The sequence below is a fragment of the Salminus brasiliensis genome, chromosome 9, assembly GCF_030463535.1.
Source record: "Salminus brasiliensis chromosome 9, fSalBra1.hap2, whole genome shotgun sequence".
Lineage (NCBI taxonomy): Eukaryota > Metazoa > Chordata > Actinopteri > Characiformes > Bryconidae > Salminus > Salminus brasiliensis.
Genome location: NC_132886.1, coordinates 18,916,483 through 18,935,212, shown reverse-complemented (window position 1 = coordinate 18,935,212; position 18,730 = coordinate 18,916,483). Strand labels below are relative to the sequence as shown.

General features: G+C 39.3%; 2 protein-coding genes across 2 annotated transcripts; both read left to right on the top strand.

Annotated features, from left to right (window-relative positions):
• The first annotated feature begins 141 nt into the window (after nucleotides 1–141).
• On the top strand, nucleotides 142–7,925 carry LOC140562223 (uncharacterized). Its single transcript, XM_072687689.1, has 9 exons — nucleotides 142–201; nucleotides 494–622; nucleotides 1,188–1,236; nucleotides 1,333–1,408; nucleotides 1,588–1,710; nucleotides 1,806–1,834; nucleotides 3,387–3,535; nucleotides 7,229–7,280; nucleotides 7,679–7,925. The coding sequence occupies exons 2-9, from the start codon at nucleotides 522–524 to the stop codon at nucleotides 7,871–7,873; spliced, it is 774 nt and encodes a 257-aa protein (XP_072543790.1). The 5' UTR covers nucleotides 142–201; nucleotides 494–521; the 3' UTR covers nucleotides 7,874–7,925.
• A 1,141-nt stretch (nucleotides 7,926–9,066) lies between these two features.
• gpha2 (glycoprotein hormone subunit alpha 2) lies at nucleotides 9,067–16,646 on the top strand. Its single transcript, XM_072686827.1, has 6 exons — nucleotides 9,067–9,153; nucleotides 9,324–9,437; nucleotides 12,674–12,938; nucleotides 14,988–15,117; nucleotides 15,240–15,424; nucleotides 16,371–16,646. Exons 4-6 carry the CDS (start codon nucleotides 15,000–15,002, stop codon nucleotides 16,473–16,475), a joined length of 408 nt encoding a protein of 135 aa, XP_072542928.1. The 5' UTR covers nucleotides 9,067–9,153; nucleotides 9,324–9,437; nucleotides 12,674–12,938; nucleotides 14,988–14,999; the 3' UTR covers nucleotides 16,476–16,646.
• Nucleotides 16,647–18,730: the final 2,084 nt, after the last annotated feature.

The following is an 18,730-nucleotide window of genomic DNA, read 5'->3' as shown; positions in this document are numbered from 1 at the left end:
GAGGTGGGAATTCCAGTAGCTGAGAGAGAGACTGAATGAACCTGTCTGCGGGCTTCGATTTTGCCTGATCTGTAAGGTATACGCATTACCTTGTATTGGGACACTATGGGTTACACATCAGAGGAAATCAAGAACCGCAGACAGGAAACGAAGTTTAATTCTAGTGGACTAGGAAGGGTGCTTGTTTTTCAAACTTAGTAGGTAGCTACGATAGTACCCAACGGCTCATTGTGTATAATTTAAAAACTTTACATTTATATGCTTTTAGTTTTAACTGTGTCCCATCAGACACGACCAGAATGTGTTTTTTTGTGTGTTGTGTCATCTGAACAATAAATAGGGACCAAACTGCTGCGTTTATAAATTTAGTGCTAGCACGAGCTTTTGACAGACTTTGCTGGTTAGCTAGCTAACGCTTGAAAGTGAGGGATGTCCAAACAGTTCTACATATATTTGATGTTTTTAGTAATTTCAGTCTCTTTCTGCACTGCAGGTCATTGTTCTCAGCTCTGAGGTGAAACATGCCAGTTCAGGCCTTCTCGTTCCCCCTGCCTGAAACCAGATTTTTCCAGGTTGGCCAGCAGGTTTACAAGTTTAAGATAAGGCGAGGGAGCAAAATCAGGCAAGATCCGCACTGTTTTTATATTGTCTCACAATTGTACATTTGAGGAATATAACTAACGGTGGAAATAATAAATAAAACAGTATGACAGCAATACAATCCACTGCGCCAGGGTGTAGGAGACACTCGTACTAGTTTTCATTCACACAGTCAGCTAACCAGTCTTTCCTCTATCAGCAACTCTAACAGTTCACATCAGGTTTCAGGAGTGGATAGGGTAGCTCAGATAAACACCCTTTACATCTGTGAGACTCCCCAACATGCAAACATGCTAAGATCTGAGGCTGATTTTGTATTAAAGGGTGGCCGTACCCAAGAAAGTGCTCAGTGTGTGTATATCCCTTCCTTAATATTTAAGTGCTGCTCTAATACCTATTTAAAGACATTCAAATACACATTTTCTGATAACTAGCCATCATATAAATGTATGCACTGATCATATTTCACTGAACAACAGACATTAATGAACATGTCATTTAAAGTGATTTTAACCAAGGACACACAAGTTCTGGACTTGTGGGTTAGTAGTCCATCTTAAACTTACTCAGTTTTGTTTTTTTTATAGTTGTGAAGAAGAGTTATTGGATAGTGAGTTGGTCAATAAGGAGCTGGAGGTAATACAGAGTGATCAAACACATGTAGAGAGAAAAAGCACATCTGATGTGAACTGCAATAACAGTAAGTGAAAATCTTCTTTTTTATATATATAGGATGCTGTACGAGTTGTGCTCATGAGTCTGGACAGTCTCCATCCATTCACCACCCAGCACTTCACCATCTTCCCCTGTATGCTCTTTACAGTTAGATCCTTTACCTGTCCCTTTCAGTCACATTTTTTACATGCTGCATGAGTTTATAAAAGTTTATCGCTGCCAATGTCTCTTTCAGTTTAGCTAAAACCTATAAATAACTTGATCTGCTGCTCAGGCAATGTAGCTCTGTTCTCTGCAATACCTTGCCCACAGATAAGAGTAGGTGGGAGCGAGTGTCGGAGTTGAGGTTCAGGAAGGGGGACGTCAAGCTCTCTGCTTACCCTTTCCTCATCACCCTTTATGTGGAGACTAATGAGCCAGTCCCTCAGTACACAAGTAAGCAACTCTTGGTAGCTTACACACATACTCATATGATTAAGAAGTGACATGATGGTGGTTATTTAGGTGTCTTCTCTGTTCTTGTCTTGCAGTGGATCGTGCAAGCGAATGGATCCCTCCAGTGAGTACCTTTCATCACCTAGCGAATGTCTTATGCCTGAGACTGAAGGAATTTTAAAGGAACTTGTGTTCCCGACACCAAAGGAGCATATTTGTAAACAAGCACTTACATCAGCTGTTACATCATCTCCGCCACCTCAGTATAGTTCAGAGGAACTGTCAGAGAGATAATACACGATGTTCCACTTTTTTTTGGCCTGTGCAATTTAAAGAGTTTACATCACCATATGATTCAGAGTGATCAAAGCACCTGACAGTTTTTCTAAGAACTGAGCCAAGACAGATAGAGCTTTATAAACTCTGCAGCACTGATGGCCTGTAATGTCTGCAAATGTTTGTTATTATTCAGATTTCTAAAAGAGTCTTGTCTACACAATATGGAAACATTAATATTGTGAGTACATTGGTACATTTCAACACACTAGGGCTGGACGAAATGGTAAAACTTATATCACAACATTTTAAAACCTTCTAATGTTATATGATAATTATCACAGTATGTAAACACATTAGCCAAATGCACCAATAGAGGCTGATTTCAGAAACTGCTATCCAAAAATACATTCACTCCAATAAATAAAATGCATTCTTTAAGTACTGACGATAAAAGCATATTGTATATAATATTATCATATTGCCCACCCCTGCACTGGTGCAGATGTGAATGTGAATGCAATGTGAATTCAAAAATGGAAATAATTGTTTTAACCAAAAATACTTCACCTTTGCTAGACTGCACAAACCCAAAGAAACATTTATCTGTTATTCAACTGTGATTGGTAAGGATTTCCACAGCTGAAAGAAAATACAAAGTTGTTATTGATTAGAGGACTTCGCTTCTCTTCTTTAATATCAGTATAGCAGTTCAGTATTTTCATAATGAGGCAATTTTGCCCCTAATGTGGGGCGCTGCCTAATTAGGAAACACCTAAGTGTAATAAGTATAGTTTTTCTGCAAATTAATGAGAAAAACATTGGGTTAACACAAGCTGTGGAGCAGGCAATCTTCAAACAGGAAATGCCCTCAGTGAAGAAATGTCCCACATTAGGCTAATGCATTCTATATTTTATGCAGTTTTTGTGTAAACAATTCATTTAGTGCAATAAAAATCTTCAGTTTCATTCTCTAATAACAGTGGAATTAATCATCATATGGCGCTGAAATTTCCCACTCCAAGAATCCTCTTTCACTGCAAAACAAACATTGAAGAAATTTGCATTTAATTTATTTTATAACCAAGCCTTAATAATTGTATTTTATTACTATAAACTCTAATGTGAATTCTCTGTAGGATTTTTAAGGACTTAATTTGCAGCCTTCCTAAATTTTAGTTTAGCAAAGATCAGCATTTTCATAATAATAATGGTAATAAAAATAATAAACTGTATATTGGGCAGTTTCGGTGTAAAAACTGTCTTGTTGTTTTGGTCTAAAAGAATCTTCTGTAGAAGCGCTGAGATCATTGAGATCATTGTTTACAAAATGGAACTTCTTGTTACTGTAATTGTAACTCACAGCACATTTTTTTTGGTTCTGTTATTCTACTGTGCAGAATCGAGAGACTGCATTGGGCAGCCCATGTTTTTCTCCAAGCCTGGAATGGGAACCAAAACGCAGGAGAACAGAGCAAGCACAAGAGGGCGCTCAGAACCTGGACAACCATCACAACATGCTGGACGCTCCCCATCCTGAGTATCTCCAGTAGGTGTTGGACATATCACCCATCCTTCCTTATCTTTACACATTTTCTTCCTCCCTTCAGCTTTTTAAGCCCATTCTTCTCACACATTCTCCACTTTGTGACCTCTGCCCTGTTTTTTAAATGCTCTTGTGTCTTTTACTGGCCACACACTAAAAGGTTTGAAAGGTCACTGTCTGGGTCAAACCCTAAACAACACCCAGGGTGTCAGTATGTTGTCCCTTACTCATAAATGTGGCCATATATTTAATAACTGCTCTTAAATTAGGATCCTCCAGCTTCCAATATTGTAGCCAGATACACAGTAAATGCTTGCTTATCTCATGTTTTTGTTTATCAGAAAAAGCAGATGAACTGATGCTGTGTTTAATGTGTGGCTTTATTGTCGATTATACTTATACTTGTACAGTACAATGAAATACTTCTCTTCGCATAAGCTGGGGTCAGATCGCAGGGTCAACCGCGCTACAGCACCCCTGGAAGGCCCTTGCTTAAGGGCCAAACAGTGGCAGCTTAGTGGACTCTGGTATTGAACCCACTCAGCCACCACTGTTTCATTGTTGACCACAGGGTCTACCATGCTACAGCACCCCTAGACGGTTATGGGCCTTGCTCAAGGGCCCAATGGTGGCATCTTAATAGACCCTGGTTTGCAGAAAAATTCCAGTAGTGTGTGTGTTGTGTTATTGTAAGGAAGTCTAGTTGGCCACTCTAAACTGTAAAACTCAGTACAGCATGCATTCTGCTACTTCAGATTTCACCCATCGCTGACATAGATGTGCAAATGCACACACACACACACACACACACAGCTTGTCTAGTCCCTGTAGAATAGAATAAGACTCTCTGGAGTCATTAGCATGAAGCTATTGGCAGGGATGGGTTAGAGGGGGGCATACAGCCCCCCAGCATTAAGCTGTGGAGTAGTGGAACTCTGGAATGACTGTGCTCAATCCAATATTTTTGGGATGAGATGGGAAGTTGGGGATGACGTGGGGGTGATCATCCATCGTCCTGACCTCACTAATGCTCTAGTTTCTGAATGAAATCTAATCCTCACAGCAATGCTTCATAAATCTTGTAAAAATCTTTCCTTGCACAGTAGGGACAGTTATAGAGACAGGGCAAAGACAGGATAAACTATTTTTAATATCCTTGATTTCAGAAGATACAATGAATGAACAGGTGTTCCAATACTTTTTGGGGGTTAGGTGCCTTGCTTCAGAGCTCCTCTGCATTGGATTTTGAGGGAGGAGAAAGAGTCTCTTTACTTCCCCCGCCCCGACTTCCTGCCAGTGCTGGGGATCGAACCAGCGACCTTCGCCTAAACTACCAGCATGTCACAACATGCTTCTCTTGGTATATGGATTTGCTTGTTTGTGACAAATGTTTTTTTATAATATCAAAATGGTGAAAATCCCCATGTTTTTAAGCACTGCTGTGAATGTAGTAATATCTTAAAAAAATATTGGCTGCTGTCCTTTTAATATTCCTCCCAGGACATGTATTTCCTGACAAGACACCCACAATCCCGAAATTACATTCAAGTGTAGCCATAACTCTAAACATAACCCTAATCACTTGATGTTAAGAAAACAGACTTCAGTGTGGGCAGACGGTAGGCAGATAGAGCTGGAGGTGATATTTGTATGAGCATTTGCTTTGTCACTAGTCTAATCTGTCACATTAGGCGTCTGGCTGCAGTTTCAGATGTGAGGCTGTAGTTATGAAATGGTGCAGCGGAGGAGGCTGAACACAGGGCGCCATCTCAATCAAAGCATCACTCAGCCAGAAGGCTGAATATAATCATTTTAATACCAAAGCATCCCATCCCAAACAAGCAAATCTATAAACCAAGTGCAGCGCAGCCTGACAAATGCTGGTAGTTCACATTTCTATCGGTTATGTCACCTTCACTATTAACCCTTTGGGTCCCCTCTTAGACGCTATGAAACGTCTACATTTGGATTAGTTTTGAAACACTGACAATCTGTTGGATGTGCAGATTCTTAACCTTCGATCTGAACCTCATTTTGCAAGTAGTGTTGTGCATTCAACCCTATTTTACTGACTGAAATACATCATTAAATTGAAATGTTCACCCTGTGATTGTCATATTTTACTTAATAAACAGAACAGCACAAACAAAAGAAGTCAGGAGTATAGACCAGACTCTGACAATAAAGTAAATCAAATGCAAATATAATTAATGTAGCAAATAAACATAGTAATTCTATGATTATAAAGGTTAATTGAAAGGCAGACTTCAGTTATTTATCCCTTTTAAAACCGTTATTCCACCACTTTCAAGAGTTTGAATCATTTTGTATCAAGTGGTTTTTGGTTGTGTTGTATTCTATATGAAGGATGTCTGAAGTAGGCTACTGCTGTAGACACTGATCATAAAGTGGCATTGGGAGGAGTTCTAACCCAAAATGCCAAGAGGCTATTTAACGCTATTTAGAGCATAGCTAGCTAGCTTTCCAACACAACACAAAAAGATCTGTGCTGTGGGACACCATATTCTGAGAAGAATAGGACCAAAAACGTTAGTCTAACAAGAATGAGATGTTAGACACACACATGAGACACGTCCACTTCACCAGAGCTTCATATTTGAGCCATTTCTTTCTGCGTAAGGATGTTTTGGTTTTGGTTTTCCCTCCACAAAATGGTAAGAGCCGACATATGAACATTTAGGTTTGTTATTTACATTTATTTGCCACCTTTCCCAATGAGGCAGCAGGTCCTCTTTTTTGGAAGATGGTGGATATTGGTTATATTGTTCGCCACAACACTCTGATCTTTATGTGTAGTGTTTGTAATGCTTTTGTTCAAGCAAAGTTCTCCTTTTCTTCCAATTACTGTGACACCCACTAACTGAGCATATTATACTGCTCATTTGATAACCTATGTTCTTGCTCCTGGGCTCCCCCTACAGTTGGGAAATGTAATTTGCACTACTACTAAAAGTAACTCTTTAAGTGCATTGTATGAGCTGAGAGATACAGAAAGAGGCATGTGGACTGTCACAATAATATTACAGGGTTTTACACAAATATGACTCGAGTTACGCAGCGTTACACTGTTCTCTTGGGCAATTTCCTTCCCGCATCACAAAAGTTACATAGTGTAGTTAGCAGCATGTAGAGCCCGAAGTAGCAGCAACAGCGGCACTATTTTTACTATTACAAAACAGTGGAGCATCAACATGATTTTGAAACTGTCATAGTAAGTTACAAATGCTGCTTAGTGATCCCAATAAAAAAAGGTCTTTACACCATAACATCTCATTTACATAAATTAAGAAGTTGTTTGTTGGAGTTTCTTATGGAACCAGTAGTGGTTCATTTGTGGCATCCTTTCAAAAGTACATTTTTTTCTTTTTCTTTCTTTTTCTTTTTTTTAAGAAGGTTGGCTTGAAGAGATAATCTTCTGTAGAAGCATTAGGGGGATTTAGCCTTAGGCTTGTTCTGGTGAAGACCAAAGTCGTACAGTTTATACAATCCACTTTCCTGTCAGCTCCAAAATAGACATCGTCTTATTCAGGCAATCTCTGTGGCCTCAGGCTGATGAGCTTGCAGACATGCCTCAAACAGGCTTTGTGTTTTCATGTTAAATGTGCTGGAAGTGGGAACAAGAATTGAATGTGTCAACTGAAAGGGAAAAAATAGATTTCTCTCTTTCTATCCCAGAGAGTCCCCCTACCTGGCCAATGGTGCAGAAGGGATGGCTTGTGGCAGTGAGGTGTGTGTGTGTGTGTGTGTGTGTGTGTGTTTGTGTGTGTGTGTGTGTGCGCGTGTGCGCGCGTGTGTGTGTGTGTGTGTGTGTGTGTGTGTGTGTGTGTTGGAGAGAGAGGTGTTCTGTCCATCACTCACACATAAACCTTGTCTGTCTGTCTGAGTGTCTAATCATGCTTTATTGACCCTGTAGGGCAAACGGCCTGACACATTAGCCCACTCAGGTGGCATAACTAGCTCCATTATGTTAATTATAGAAACTGATAAAAATAAAAGCCCATTTTGTTTTATTTGAACAGAGATAAATTTAAGAGCCAATACGTCCATCATTTGTGGTGTTTTCTTTCTGTCTCTCATTCTCTCCCTCTCTCACAATCGCAGCCTCACACTCCCTTTCTCTCACAGTTACATGCTGATTCAGAGGTGCCTTCCCAGCCGGCTTCAGGTGCCAAGAACCCAGCAACTAAGGATGAGTCACATGCTCACCATAAATATCACTTTAACTCCTATACCCCTGTTTACTGCAGTCGTTTCCGCAGTGTACACATGGAGAGACTAGAGCCGCCACTATCATTTTTAATCATATTAGTAATGGTATAGGGGAGAGCGGGGCACAACCCAAAGCAGGGTAAATTGTTACATGCTTATTTGGTCCAGGTTCAATGGGTGCAAGTAGATCGTGCTTCTGGGGACTTTCTCATATTCCCATTGCTTCGTCTTCTGCACATGTTGACAGATATCCCAAAGCAGTTTGTTGATTAAGTTGTGAGTATAAGTCACAGAATCTCACTCATATATTATTTTAATCTTCTTCTCAGGGGCTATAATTTAGCACCACTGTGAATTATAAACACAACTCACAGCCAGAACTAGTCAGGCTAGTTCAGCACATTGTTACAAGCCTCCGAATGAAAGCAATAAGTAAAAAATATGTTAATGTGCCCTTATATTCTTATATTTTACAGTGTTTGTAATAGAGATGTGAGTGTGGAAAACTTTGGTAGTTGATTAGAAACATTACATCAAGAGAAGGTTCTTTAGGCCTGTTAAAGGTTCTTCACACTCATACATCGTTAATACAAACATGGTGCTGTATGAACCAAAACATGGTTCTGTGGCGTCACTCAAAGAACCATTTAAAGCACCTAATTTTTTGTTTGTAAAAACACAAACTGTATATATACAGTTGTATATATACACCTGATTGAGTCAACATACAATTATATTAAATTCATTTTTGCACCAATTTACCAGGTTTTCAGTGACTGTTAGAACGAACCCTTGTGCAAGTTGTAATATTTACACTCACACCACTTTCACATTTTCAGTGTAGAAAGAGTAAGATGTTAGTTATTAAACCACAATGTTGTAGGTTGTGCCCCGCTATCCACAAATATACAGTTCATCGAGTGATTAGTTTTTTCTGAACTCAGAAACCTAGTTTCCCAAAACCTTTCCCACATTTAGTGTTAAAATGCTTATTGTCTATAACTGGTGGAGAGATTGTTCAGTTCAGTGCTTGCCCTACCACCTCATTTGTGCTAAGATGCTTTTTGGGAAATCCAGCCCAGAACAAAACATCTAAACACTTTATTAGGGAAAAATGGAAATCAAGGAAAAAATTCTGCAAGTAAATGAGGTTAATTGTTTATCAGCTCTAGTTTTTGCTGTGAGAGATCAGTTCAAGAAAATGAGCATTATTATTATAATCACTGCCAGTTCAGGACATTTTCAACTGAATTTAAATAAATAATCATGCTAATCCTGGTAGAAGCTGAAATGTAAGTTGTCTTTTGAGCAGTGGAGCAAGACAACTCTGAGATCTGTGAGTCCGGACCCACTGTGAGAGAAAGGCCTGGGGTACTCAGAAGACTAGCCAGGTAAGAGAAATTGAAGGGCTTTAGGACTTTATGTGCCTTTACACTGTACACTTACCCTCCTCACTGTTTACATGCAAGACACAAAATATGCCCTGATCCACTGCTGTCTGGAAAATGAACTTTTTAAAATGTCTAATCCTTTTATTTATGCAGGTGTTTTTTCTTTTCAGAAATGCTATGTTCTCCCTCTCCCTGCTCTTCAGCAGACCATGAGACAGAAGCAACAGCTCAAACACTGTGAACAAAAGGTCCCCACGTGACCATGTGTTCTTATCTTTACATTTGTAAGCTATTAATTCACTTTTTGTGGTTTATCATAATTGTTTTGAAAGGCTTACTTTTATGTGAACATGACATTACAGCATTCAGCACAATAATCTTTGATTTTTTTTTTCAAACCATAAATGATATCATTTTTAATAATTTATAATTAAATATTTCAATAAATAGTCAGTGGAAACTCTACAACTTACCTGCCAGTCGTTCGGTAAGCCAGGCATTATTGTGTGTTTATGTGTGTTTGATGTACCACTGTGAACAAGGTGAACTCATCTTCTGTGCTAAGAGCACTTAGGCTTTATGACTCGCTCCCCCATCCCGACCCATCCTTCCCATCCACGCATTTACCTGACAACTGCCTTCACCAAAGATCATTACCGGCTTCAGTATAGAACAATTAGATTAACTTTTCAAAGTGTGCTAATTTTAGTTACATGACTCAGGTCCCCGGAGCCATGTTTTGCCTCCTCTGTTTTTTATTTTCGGACGGTTTTGAAGCACTGTAACCTGGAAACACGAGAACATGAAAAAAGGGCATCCGCTTCCACTTTAAGCTGGTCTTACTGGTGCCATGGCGACAGTGGAGGATATGACAACAGTTTTCCCCTCTCTAGAATTCACATTTTTGCCCTTTCGCCCCGCAGGCGAGGTCCACTTCAATCTCCTTGGAAAGGAGGCAGTTCTGTGCATGTTGACAGTAGCTTATTTACTCTTAAATGAGGTTCGTTCTGGTGAAGATAGAACAATAGGAAAGCCAGGTTTAATGCAACAGCACACAATATACTTAGTAATTAGAATAATTAGTTGAGTTGTTTAAACGCACAGAAATCGCACCATTCATTCAGACGTGCTTATTATTCTGAGATCTACTATGGGGATCCTGCAGTTATGTGAGGGTGTCTTGAGAGACAGAGGGGGGGTGTAAAATTATGTCACCCATTCCTTTTCCAATGACCTCATGAGTTGTGCATGTCAGATAATAGTGGGTTTAAATGTATTTTGTGTGGGATTCTGCTGTTATAATAAGACACTTACACTTAGTGTGTAACGTTGTTCTTTAAATGTTGGAAATGTAAAGAAACAGCTTACCGGGGGAAAAACACATTCATATGTTTCCACTTCACCTCAAATGCATTGTGTTACACCACTTAACAAAGAACTCTCAAAGAACCCTGTTTTAAGAGTGTATTAGTAGTAGTCTAAATGTATGAAGGACCAGGCAGATATTTTCTGAGTCTTCATGAGTCTGGAAGATTTGGTATTTAAGTGTAGAACCTCCACATAATATGAAAAACTTTCTAGAAACGTAACGTTATAGAGTTTCTTTACACTTTGAACAAGTTCTTCACATTCACACACCCCATTTATAATGAAAGAATTTTCTAAACCATCAAATGGATGTTTATTTTTGTTCTAGCTGTCTGATATACATTTCCTGGTATTGTCATTTAGCTTTATTATGTTGAGCCACAGATACTAGTTGCTAGTTGTCTGAGCAAGTTTGTATTAGTTGGGTCACTTTTACTTTATTTGTTAACATAACAGAGGAGATTGTTTAGTAAGGTAAGATTTAGTCATTTGCCGAAAAAGTTATATTAAGTTAAATTAAGACGTGCTACTGTAAATAGGTCATTAAGAATTCTTACGATTCTAAAAAGAGAGTGTAGATCAGCATGAAATGGGGTATGGATAGGTTTGCCACCTGTCCATAAGATTCTTTTGCATTGTGCAGAATATTTGTTGTCTTTGTAGAAACAAATGGAATGTTTCTAGAAATGTGTCTTGGAATCAAGGCATTTTTAATATGGTAACATTTCTAATGAAAATGAATCTGCTTTTTGTATCCAGTGACAGTATTTTGGAAAACATTAACAAAACATCTAACAAAAAGCATGTTACTTTTACTCATACCACAGACGTGCTATCAAAACACTCACCCAACAACCAAATCTGTAAACATTACTGCTTATTTCTCGGGCGTGCAACCAACTGAAAACACTGTTCAATCAAGCAACGGTGCAGGTTCACCAGCAAAGACAGAACAAAATAAATATGCATGTTAATAAAATCCTGTCAAAACTTTTGAAGGAACAAAAACAAATGAAAAAAACATCATTCTTAGATGTTCTTAGCTTTTATTTGTGGAGACAGATTTTGTGGAAAGGTGCCCAAAACCAGCTCATGTAGAAATGTACTGGCTGATAAGAAAAATAGTTTACCATTATCACTAATGAACTGATTGGGAATATTGATCATTATTTAACACTGTGAGTTTGCTAAGAATCAATGCCTTTTAGTATACTGACTGTGACAGTGGAGAAAAACAGTAACATCAAATTTAGTAAAACTTGTTTACATTAAACAAAGCTGCTTTATGAACACTGACTGATTTAGCTCCTCTGTATCAGACAGAGCAGTCTCTGATACACACCTCTGGCTCTTTTATTTTACGTACAGACAGTAATCTGAGCTATATAATGTTGGTGGCAGAAAAACACATCTAGCTTTTTTTTTTTTTTTGTTAAACACCATGATGCAGCAGAGCAGCTTAGATACATACTTACAGAACCAAGTACAGAACTCGTTCACTCAAACAAAAAACAAATTAACTTGAGATGCACCCGGGCAGGAGTGTGTTGGTTTACTGTCAGAGCGATTCATCACATTAAGTACTAAAATTGTTTTTTTTTTGTGAAAATTAGATTGGAGACAATTTATCTTTGCATTAGATTAAAAAAAAACTGAAGCTGCGCTCTGTTAGTCTTTCACACGGACTGAAGCTTTCACAAATTCACATTCACAATAAGTTAATTCAGTTAAAAGCAGGATTTTTTTTTATTTAAGAGTTTGAAGAACCTCCTTTTGTAAGACTGCAAAGAACAGCCTCCTTTTGGAAGCATGTTCCTTAGGTTGCATTGTGAGCACCCCATCCACAATGTAGCCAACTGTAGTGTAGAAATTTAACAGGGCTGAGAAGGAAACCCGAAGTATGAACATGAGAAGCAGCAAAGAGAAAGAGAGAAGAATGGAGATCTACATGTTGAAGGTAATGAGGCTTAACACACCACGGTAATAGCCTTCAAACGAGGTGTATAGAGGTGCAGAACACTGCACAGTGATTCTAGTGAGATACTGTGGTTCATTTAACACACATGTTGGTTATCCCAGAATCCTGTTATTTTAGCTGTGCTGGAAATGGTATATCATTTGATGATGTTCTCTGTCCTTGTTTTCAACCCAGAGCTGCAGTAGGGATTTGAGAGGAAAGCGGGAAAACAGAGATGATGAGCAGTAGAAGACGCTGAATACTGTGGGAGGGGTCTCACAGATTTGAGGAAAGGACAGTAGATGGGCGTAACTAGGTTGGATGTTGGAGGATAACTTGTACCTGCACTACTTATAGTAGTGGGAGAGAGAGAGAGCTCCTAGTCAAACAAGCACACACACTTGTTTGACTTCAGCAATAACCTTGACACACCTGGGCAGCTCAAGATCCACCCTTACAGGTAAACTCAAATGACTTACTTGACCTTATTTCATGTTTTAGTTCTCAACATGTGCTTTTTATATAGGCTGTCATGAGACAGTCATGCAGCAATTATTTTTTAATCCTATGACAGTTGGTTTATTTAATGCTTCATAACTGGCTTGCATGATTAAAGTACATTTGTTATAACATGTAATTGATCTGCTGTTTTTAGAGACCAGGGTTGCTTTAATGACATTTCAATTTATTATCAATGGGGATTAGGAAAGATAACGCTTCTAATTTAAATATGCCACTGGAAAGTGACATTAGTGGGTTTTGCATAGCTTCTGGACCTATGTAGGACATTGCTAGATGTGTGGCTTAAGGGGCCAGCAAAGATGTGTACAATCTAAATGATGAATGTATTAACACCTTGGGCCCTAAGAGGCTGTAGGTGGGCCTACACACAAATTCTTCACTTAAACAGCTTACATGTTACATGTACGTTTCATAGCAATGAGTTCTTGAATAGTTAATGGTAATAATTTCTGTACAACTTATTAAATGGGTAACTGCATGATATGGATATTATTCTGCAGTAAAACATAACAGATTACTGTGCTGTAAAATATAAAGACTCAGAAATGCCAAAAAAAGGCTTAAATGAATTCAACTACAGCGTTCAGTGATGTTGATGTTGTTAACTCACACATATCAAAAAGATGTAATTAATCCTTAATTGGGGAAACTGTAAAGGGGGGTGGGTAATTTCCCAGCTAACTGACTGTGCAATTAAACGCCCCCCAATAACAATCTCCTGAGATAATATTCATAGCGCAACTTTAAAAATAGCGGCGCTGGAAAGACCTGAAGGAGGTCATGGTGGCTTTTGCTGGGGCGACTAATCACAAGGAGTGAAGGGAATAACTCAACAAAGTATATAAACATTATTAAACCAGTCACAAAGACCCTGGAGCACAGAGGATGAGTAAGATTTTAGATTTAAAAATGTAAATAAAATCACATCAGCTGAATTCTATTTAATTAATTTTTTTAATATTGTATAATTATAAAAATATATGGTTTTTAAGCAATAAACCACTCAGACCCTTGCCCGAGTCCATGCCCATGCTTGAGTTTATTCACGCCATAAAATTAGTCTCTTATGGCCTCTTTTGGTTTCCTGCTGTCATGTTTTCTGGTCAGTGATAGCATATTAGCATTAAAGGCAGTATATAGAGTAAATACGTATACGTATCTTGTTGGTTTTATTCACGGTAGTACACATGCTTTTACAACCTCAGGACATAAACAGGCTTTGCTGAGTGTACTACAAAAAGATGAATAGGAAACTACCAGCATCTGAAAAAGAATAAAGGCCTGCCTTGTCAGTTTTCTCAGAAATGTTGACATAAGGAAGGGGTTTTACTTTAAAAATTGAGCATATGAAGAGCAGCAGTTGTGTTTGCCTACTTAAATCAGAAATCAGAAATTACAGGGGGGTGTACATGTAAGGATCAGCTGGATGGAAGAGGGAAGATCGGGATAGGAAGATGTGAAAGGTTCAGTAAGAGTTCACTGCACTTTCTACATAGAACAGGAAAGCCCCACATTTCAGAGACTCTACTGTTTAAATGGTACAGAGAGTATATTGTCATGCCACGCAAAAACCTTGTACCTCCAAAATGTCAACTTTTTGACAGGAGAAGGAAAAAACCATCTTAACTTTCAGTGGTCATTTTGGTCCATTCCTGACACTACGTAAAGAATAACTGCTTCAGATTCACTTAATGCCGAAAAGTGAAAAAACAAAAAGGGAGATAAAAGCCACAATATACGGACTTGTTATCCCAATATACATTTTTACATCATATTTTCACAGAAATCTTTTAAAAGCAGCGTTTAGTTCACAGGTACATAATCGGGGAAAGCACCAAACGTCCAAGAAAGAACTGCCTACTCTAAATATGTGAAGAGTCCGGCATGTTCTGGAGGAGCTCTTTAGGAAGTACGTTCTCCAGGACCAGAATTGAACACGCCTGACTAAGATGAAATATGCCAATATGTCATTTTTCCTCATGCGCAGGCCACTGACCCCATGGCTAGGCGGGTGAACCTCGACCTTCTTGTGCTGGTGCTGCCAATAGTGCTGCTGATGTTGCTGACGCCATTTTGCTGGAGCTATAAGGGCCTCGGCCCCGGCTGTCACCTTTACCGTGAGTGCACACAAACACACACACGTACAGCCTCAGTCCGGCAGATGGGGTTGCTCACATGGTGTTTGCAGATGGTGTTTCCAGTTTTCCATTTTTTTCCTCATTCTCATGCCCTCTTGCAGCGTTTAATGTGACCATCCGGAGTGACCAGCAGGGGACCTGTCGAGGGTCCCGCATGGTGTATGCCTGTGTGGGCTACTGTGAGTCCAGCGCTTTTCCCTCGCACTACTCTATCCTGCTGGCCTCCAACTTCACACACAACATCACCTCCGCCTCCCGCTGCTGCACCATCAGCAAGGTGACCAAGGTACTGACAACACACAGCAGAGACACACTCTCTCACACGCGCACACACACACACACACACACACACACACACACACTTACATCAAAGCACAGTTCAGATCCAAATCATCTACTAATCAAAGTGTCCATCATAATTCAAACTTGTCCATGAAGAACAGCTTTTAATGATTTGTCATATAATATTTTATTCACGTACACTATATGTCTCAGTGTTTGTGGACGCCCCTTCTAATGAATGCATTCAGATACTTTAGGTTGCACCCTTTGTTGACACAGCTTGTTAGTCCCTGTAGAGAAGTACTCCCAAAAGAACAGGACTCTCTAGGGCAAACAGACATGAACATATTGGCAGCATGCCTAATTCCAGGTGTGGGCTAGAGGGGTAGTAAGCCCCCCAGCATTGAGCTGTGGAGCAGTGGAACTGTGTTCTCTGGAATGATGGTGCTCCATCCAGTACTTTTGGGAGGAGTTGGGAATGAGGTAATGTGGTGATCATTCAGCGTCCTGACCTCATTAACGATCTTGTTGCTGAATGCAATCAAATCCTCACTGCAATGCTGTGACAGTAGACTAGACACTTAGCCCAAAAAAGCAGAATTTTTTAATTACCCTTAACTTCAGAAGAAACAATGAATGAGCAGGTGTCCCAAAACTTTTATCCATATAGTGTGACTGTATTTCTAAGCTTGTATAAAAAAGTATTGTGAAGTATTTTGGTTTTTATTTTACATATTAATATTAAAGTATTAAAGTAAAAACCATAAAGTATTTTGGTTTTTATTTTACATATTAATATTTGATCTTTTAAACAGTATCTATAGATGGAGCCAATGGGAAGCATAAGTGGTTCCTCAGAGGCATCGCTCAAAGAACCACTTCATGCACCTTCATTTTTAAGAGGAGATACACTCTATAAATGTATGAAATCAGCTATCGTCTTCCCTCAGGTCAAAGTTCGTGTGGAATGCCCTCAAGGCCATCACCATGACAACATTGAGATCTTGTCTGCGCAGGCCTGCCGCTGTGACATGTGTCGCAGGTCCCGTTACTAAGCCTCCAATGACATACAGCAGAGACCGAGAGAGAGAGAGAGAGAGAGAGAGAGAGAGAGCAACCCAACACACTTCTTTTCAACACACTCCAGCACAGAATGTTTTATTTCTGATATCTGTAAATACTGGACATCCATGATTAGGGGAATGAAATGGCTAAGCTAACACACACACACACACACACAATAGCATCATTTGATTTGTCGCTGTCACACAAAATCCTTGCATTTCCATTTTTTACTTTTTTTACTTTTTTAATAGAATGTGAACCTTTCACTTTTCAGTGATTTCAGTGCTTCTTTCATTTTCAGTAACGGTTCTGTATCTCTTGAGTTGTCCAGAAATGCATGTGCAAAAGTGTGTCTTTTAGTGGCGGCTCAAAGCATGAATTACACGTCCCAACTGTAGGGGGAGCCCAGTAGCAAGAAATGCCCATGCTGCTTTAGGAACCATGTTCATGCTGAGAAGCCTTTCTGTAAGGCATCTGAGAAACAGTGTAAGGCATAATTTTAAAGACCTTTCCACAGTACTACCAAAAAATACATTTTAATATTTGCTGAATGACATTAAGATTGTACATACTTAATTTATGTTTGAGAGTTGAATGTCTTTTTCTTTCGCATAAGAGTGAGAGTGTCTTGTTGCACGGGCGAGAGAGATGTGATATTAAAACTATTGATGAAATAAAAGGGAAAGCAAATGTAGATTTCTGTGTTTTTTCAGGACTAAAGAGGCTGTTGTGGTCAGTCTCGACATCACGTCAATGAGGTGTTGTTAATGCAATCAGTGCAGTGGATTTAAGAGCAATTGGTCTAGAAATGACATGAGTGATTTCAATAGCACTTCTTAAATAATAGTTTTATAATAATTTAAGCACTCCAACAAGTACAGCTGCAGGAGCATTTACTGCACGTGGTTGAGAGAGAGAGAGAGTCTGGGACTCCTCAGAAGGTCTCACACTCTGTGTGGTGTGCTGCACAGGCATTGCATTCACACTGCAGGGCCTGAGGGTAGTGGTAGAGTGGAGAGACGTCGGGCAGGCAGCTATAGGAGAAGATTCAATGGTGCCTCTGAATGGAGGCTCTGGAGCTGGCCCCTAAGTTACAACACACCTAACATAAAGTACGCTGTTAATGAGAATGGTAAAGAACTACCTGCTGAAAAAAACAGCCTGGCCAGCTCAAGCTGTTGACCAGCTCAGATCTTGACCAGCAAATGTTGTTGTTTTTTTTGTTTTTGATGAGTTTGATGGTTTATCTGGCCTACATACATGATCAACCTGACCAAGCAAGACCATCATGGCTAAGCTGATTGACCAACATGACCATGACCAGCTTTCATCCACCTTGGCCATCAAATGCTACTTTAGACCATCCAAAACCAGTTACCAGCACAAGCTGGCCTTGAGCTGGACTTTTTTTAGCAGGGCTTTTTAAAGGTCCAAAGAATCATCACTGATGATGAGAAGGTCCATTACCAATTTAAAGGTTCTTCACACTCACTGTTGCAAACATGGTTCTTTATGGAACCAAAAGCAGTAGTTTTTCTATTGCATTTCTTATTTCTTTTTAAGTCAGAGTCAGAGCCGGCCCAAGGCATACTCGAATTACATAGCTGCTTAGGGCCTTAACGCCACCAGGGGCAACAAGATATCATGATAAAAATGCATATTTAAAAACATTAACATTGATAAATAAAATGAAATGGTATTACACAGATAAAACTGATTTTTAATTAAATTGATCAATTATTTTCATAGTTGGCACACCAATACTAGGTCAATCAATTCCTGCCGCTTGGGTGGTCGATAAAAACCCGAGTGCTTCAGCGTATTGCTCAATATCCCTTTCCCTATGGAATGATGAAGCATCTGGTGCTAAGGTGGTGGTATGGGGGCCCTAAATAAAAAATCAGCTTAGGGCCCCATAAAGGCTTGGGACAGCCCTGTTAAGAGTGTAGAGAACTTCATTTGTAGAAGGAGAACTCTCTTTTTGCATGTCACTGAAGACAACTGGATTAGATCAAATGATGAATATGAGAAAGATCTGACTTTCAGCTTTTATTTCTTGATATTTACATCAAGATGCCTAAACAACTGTTTGAAGCCACCCATTTTCAAGCAAATATATTGGAAACGTGATTGAAAGGTGATTCGTGTTGCCCGGGTGTGCCCTGTTAGATTTTACTGTAATAGCTCTGAATATCTACTCTTGGATTGAGCCCTGGGTTTCATCTGTCTGAAATGTTCTGAACTT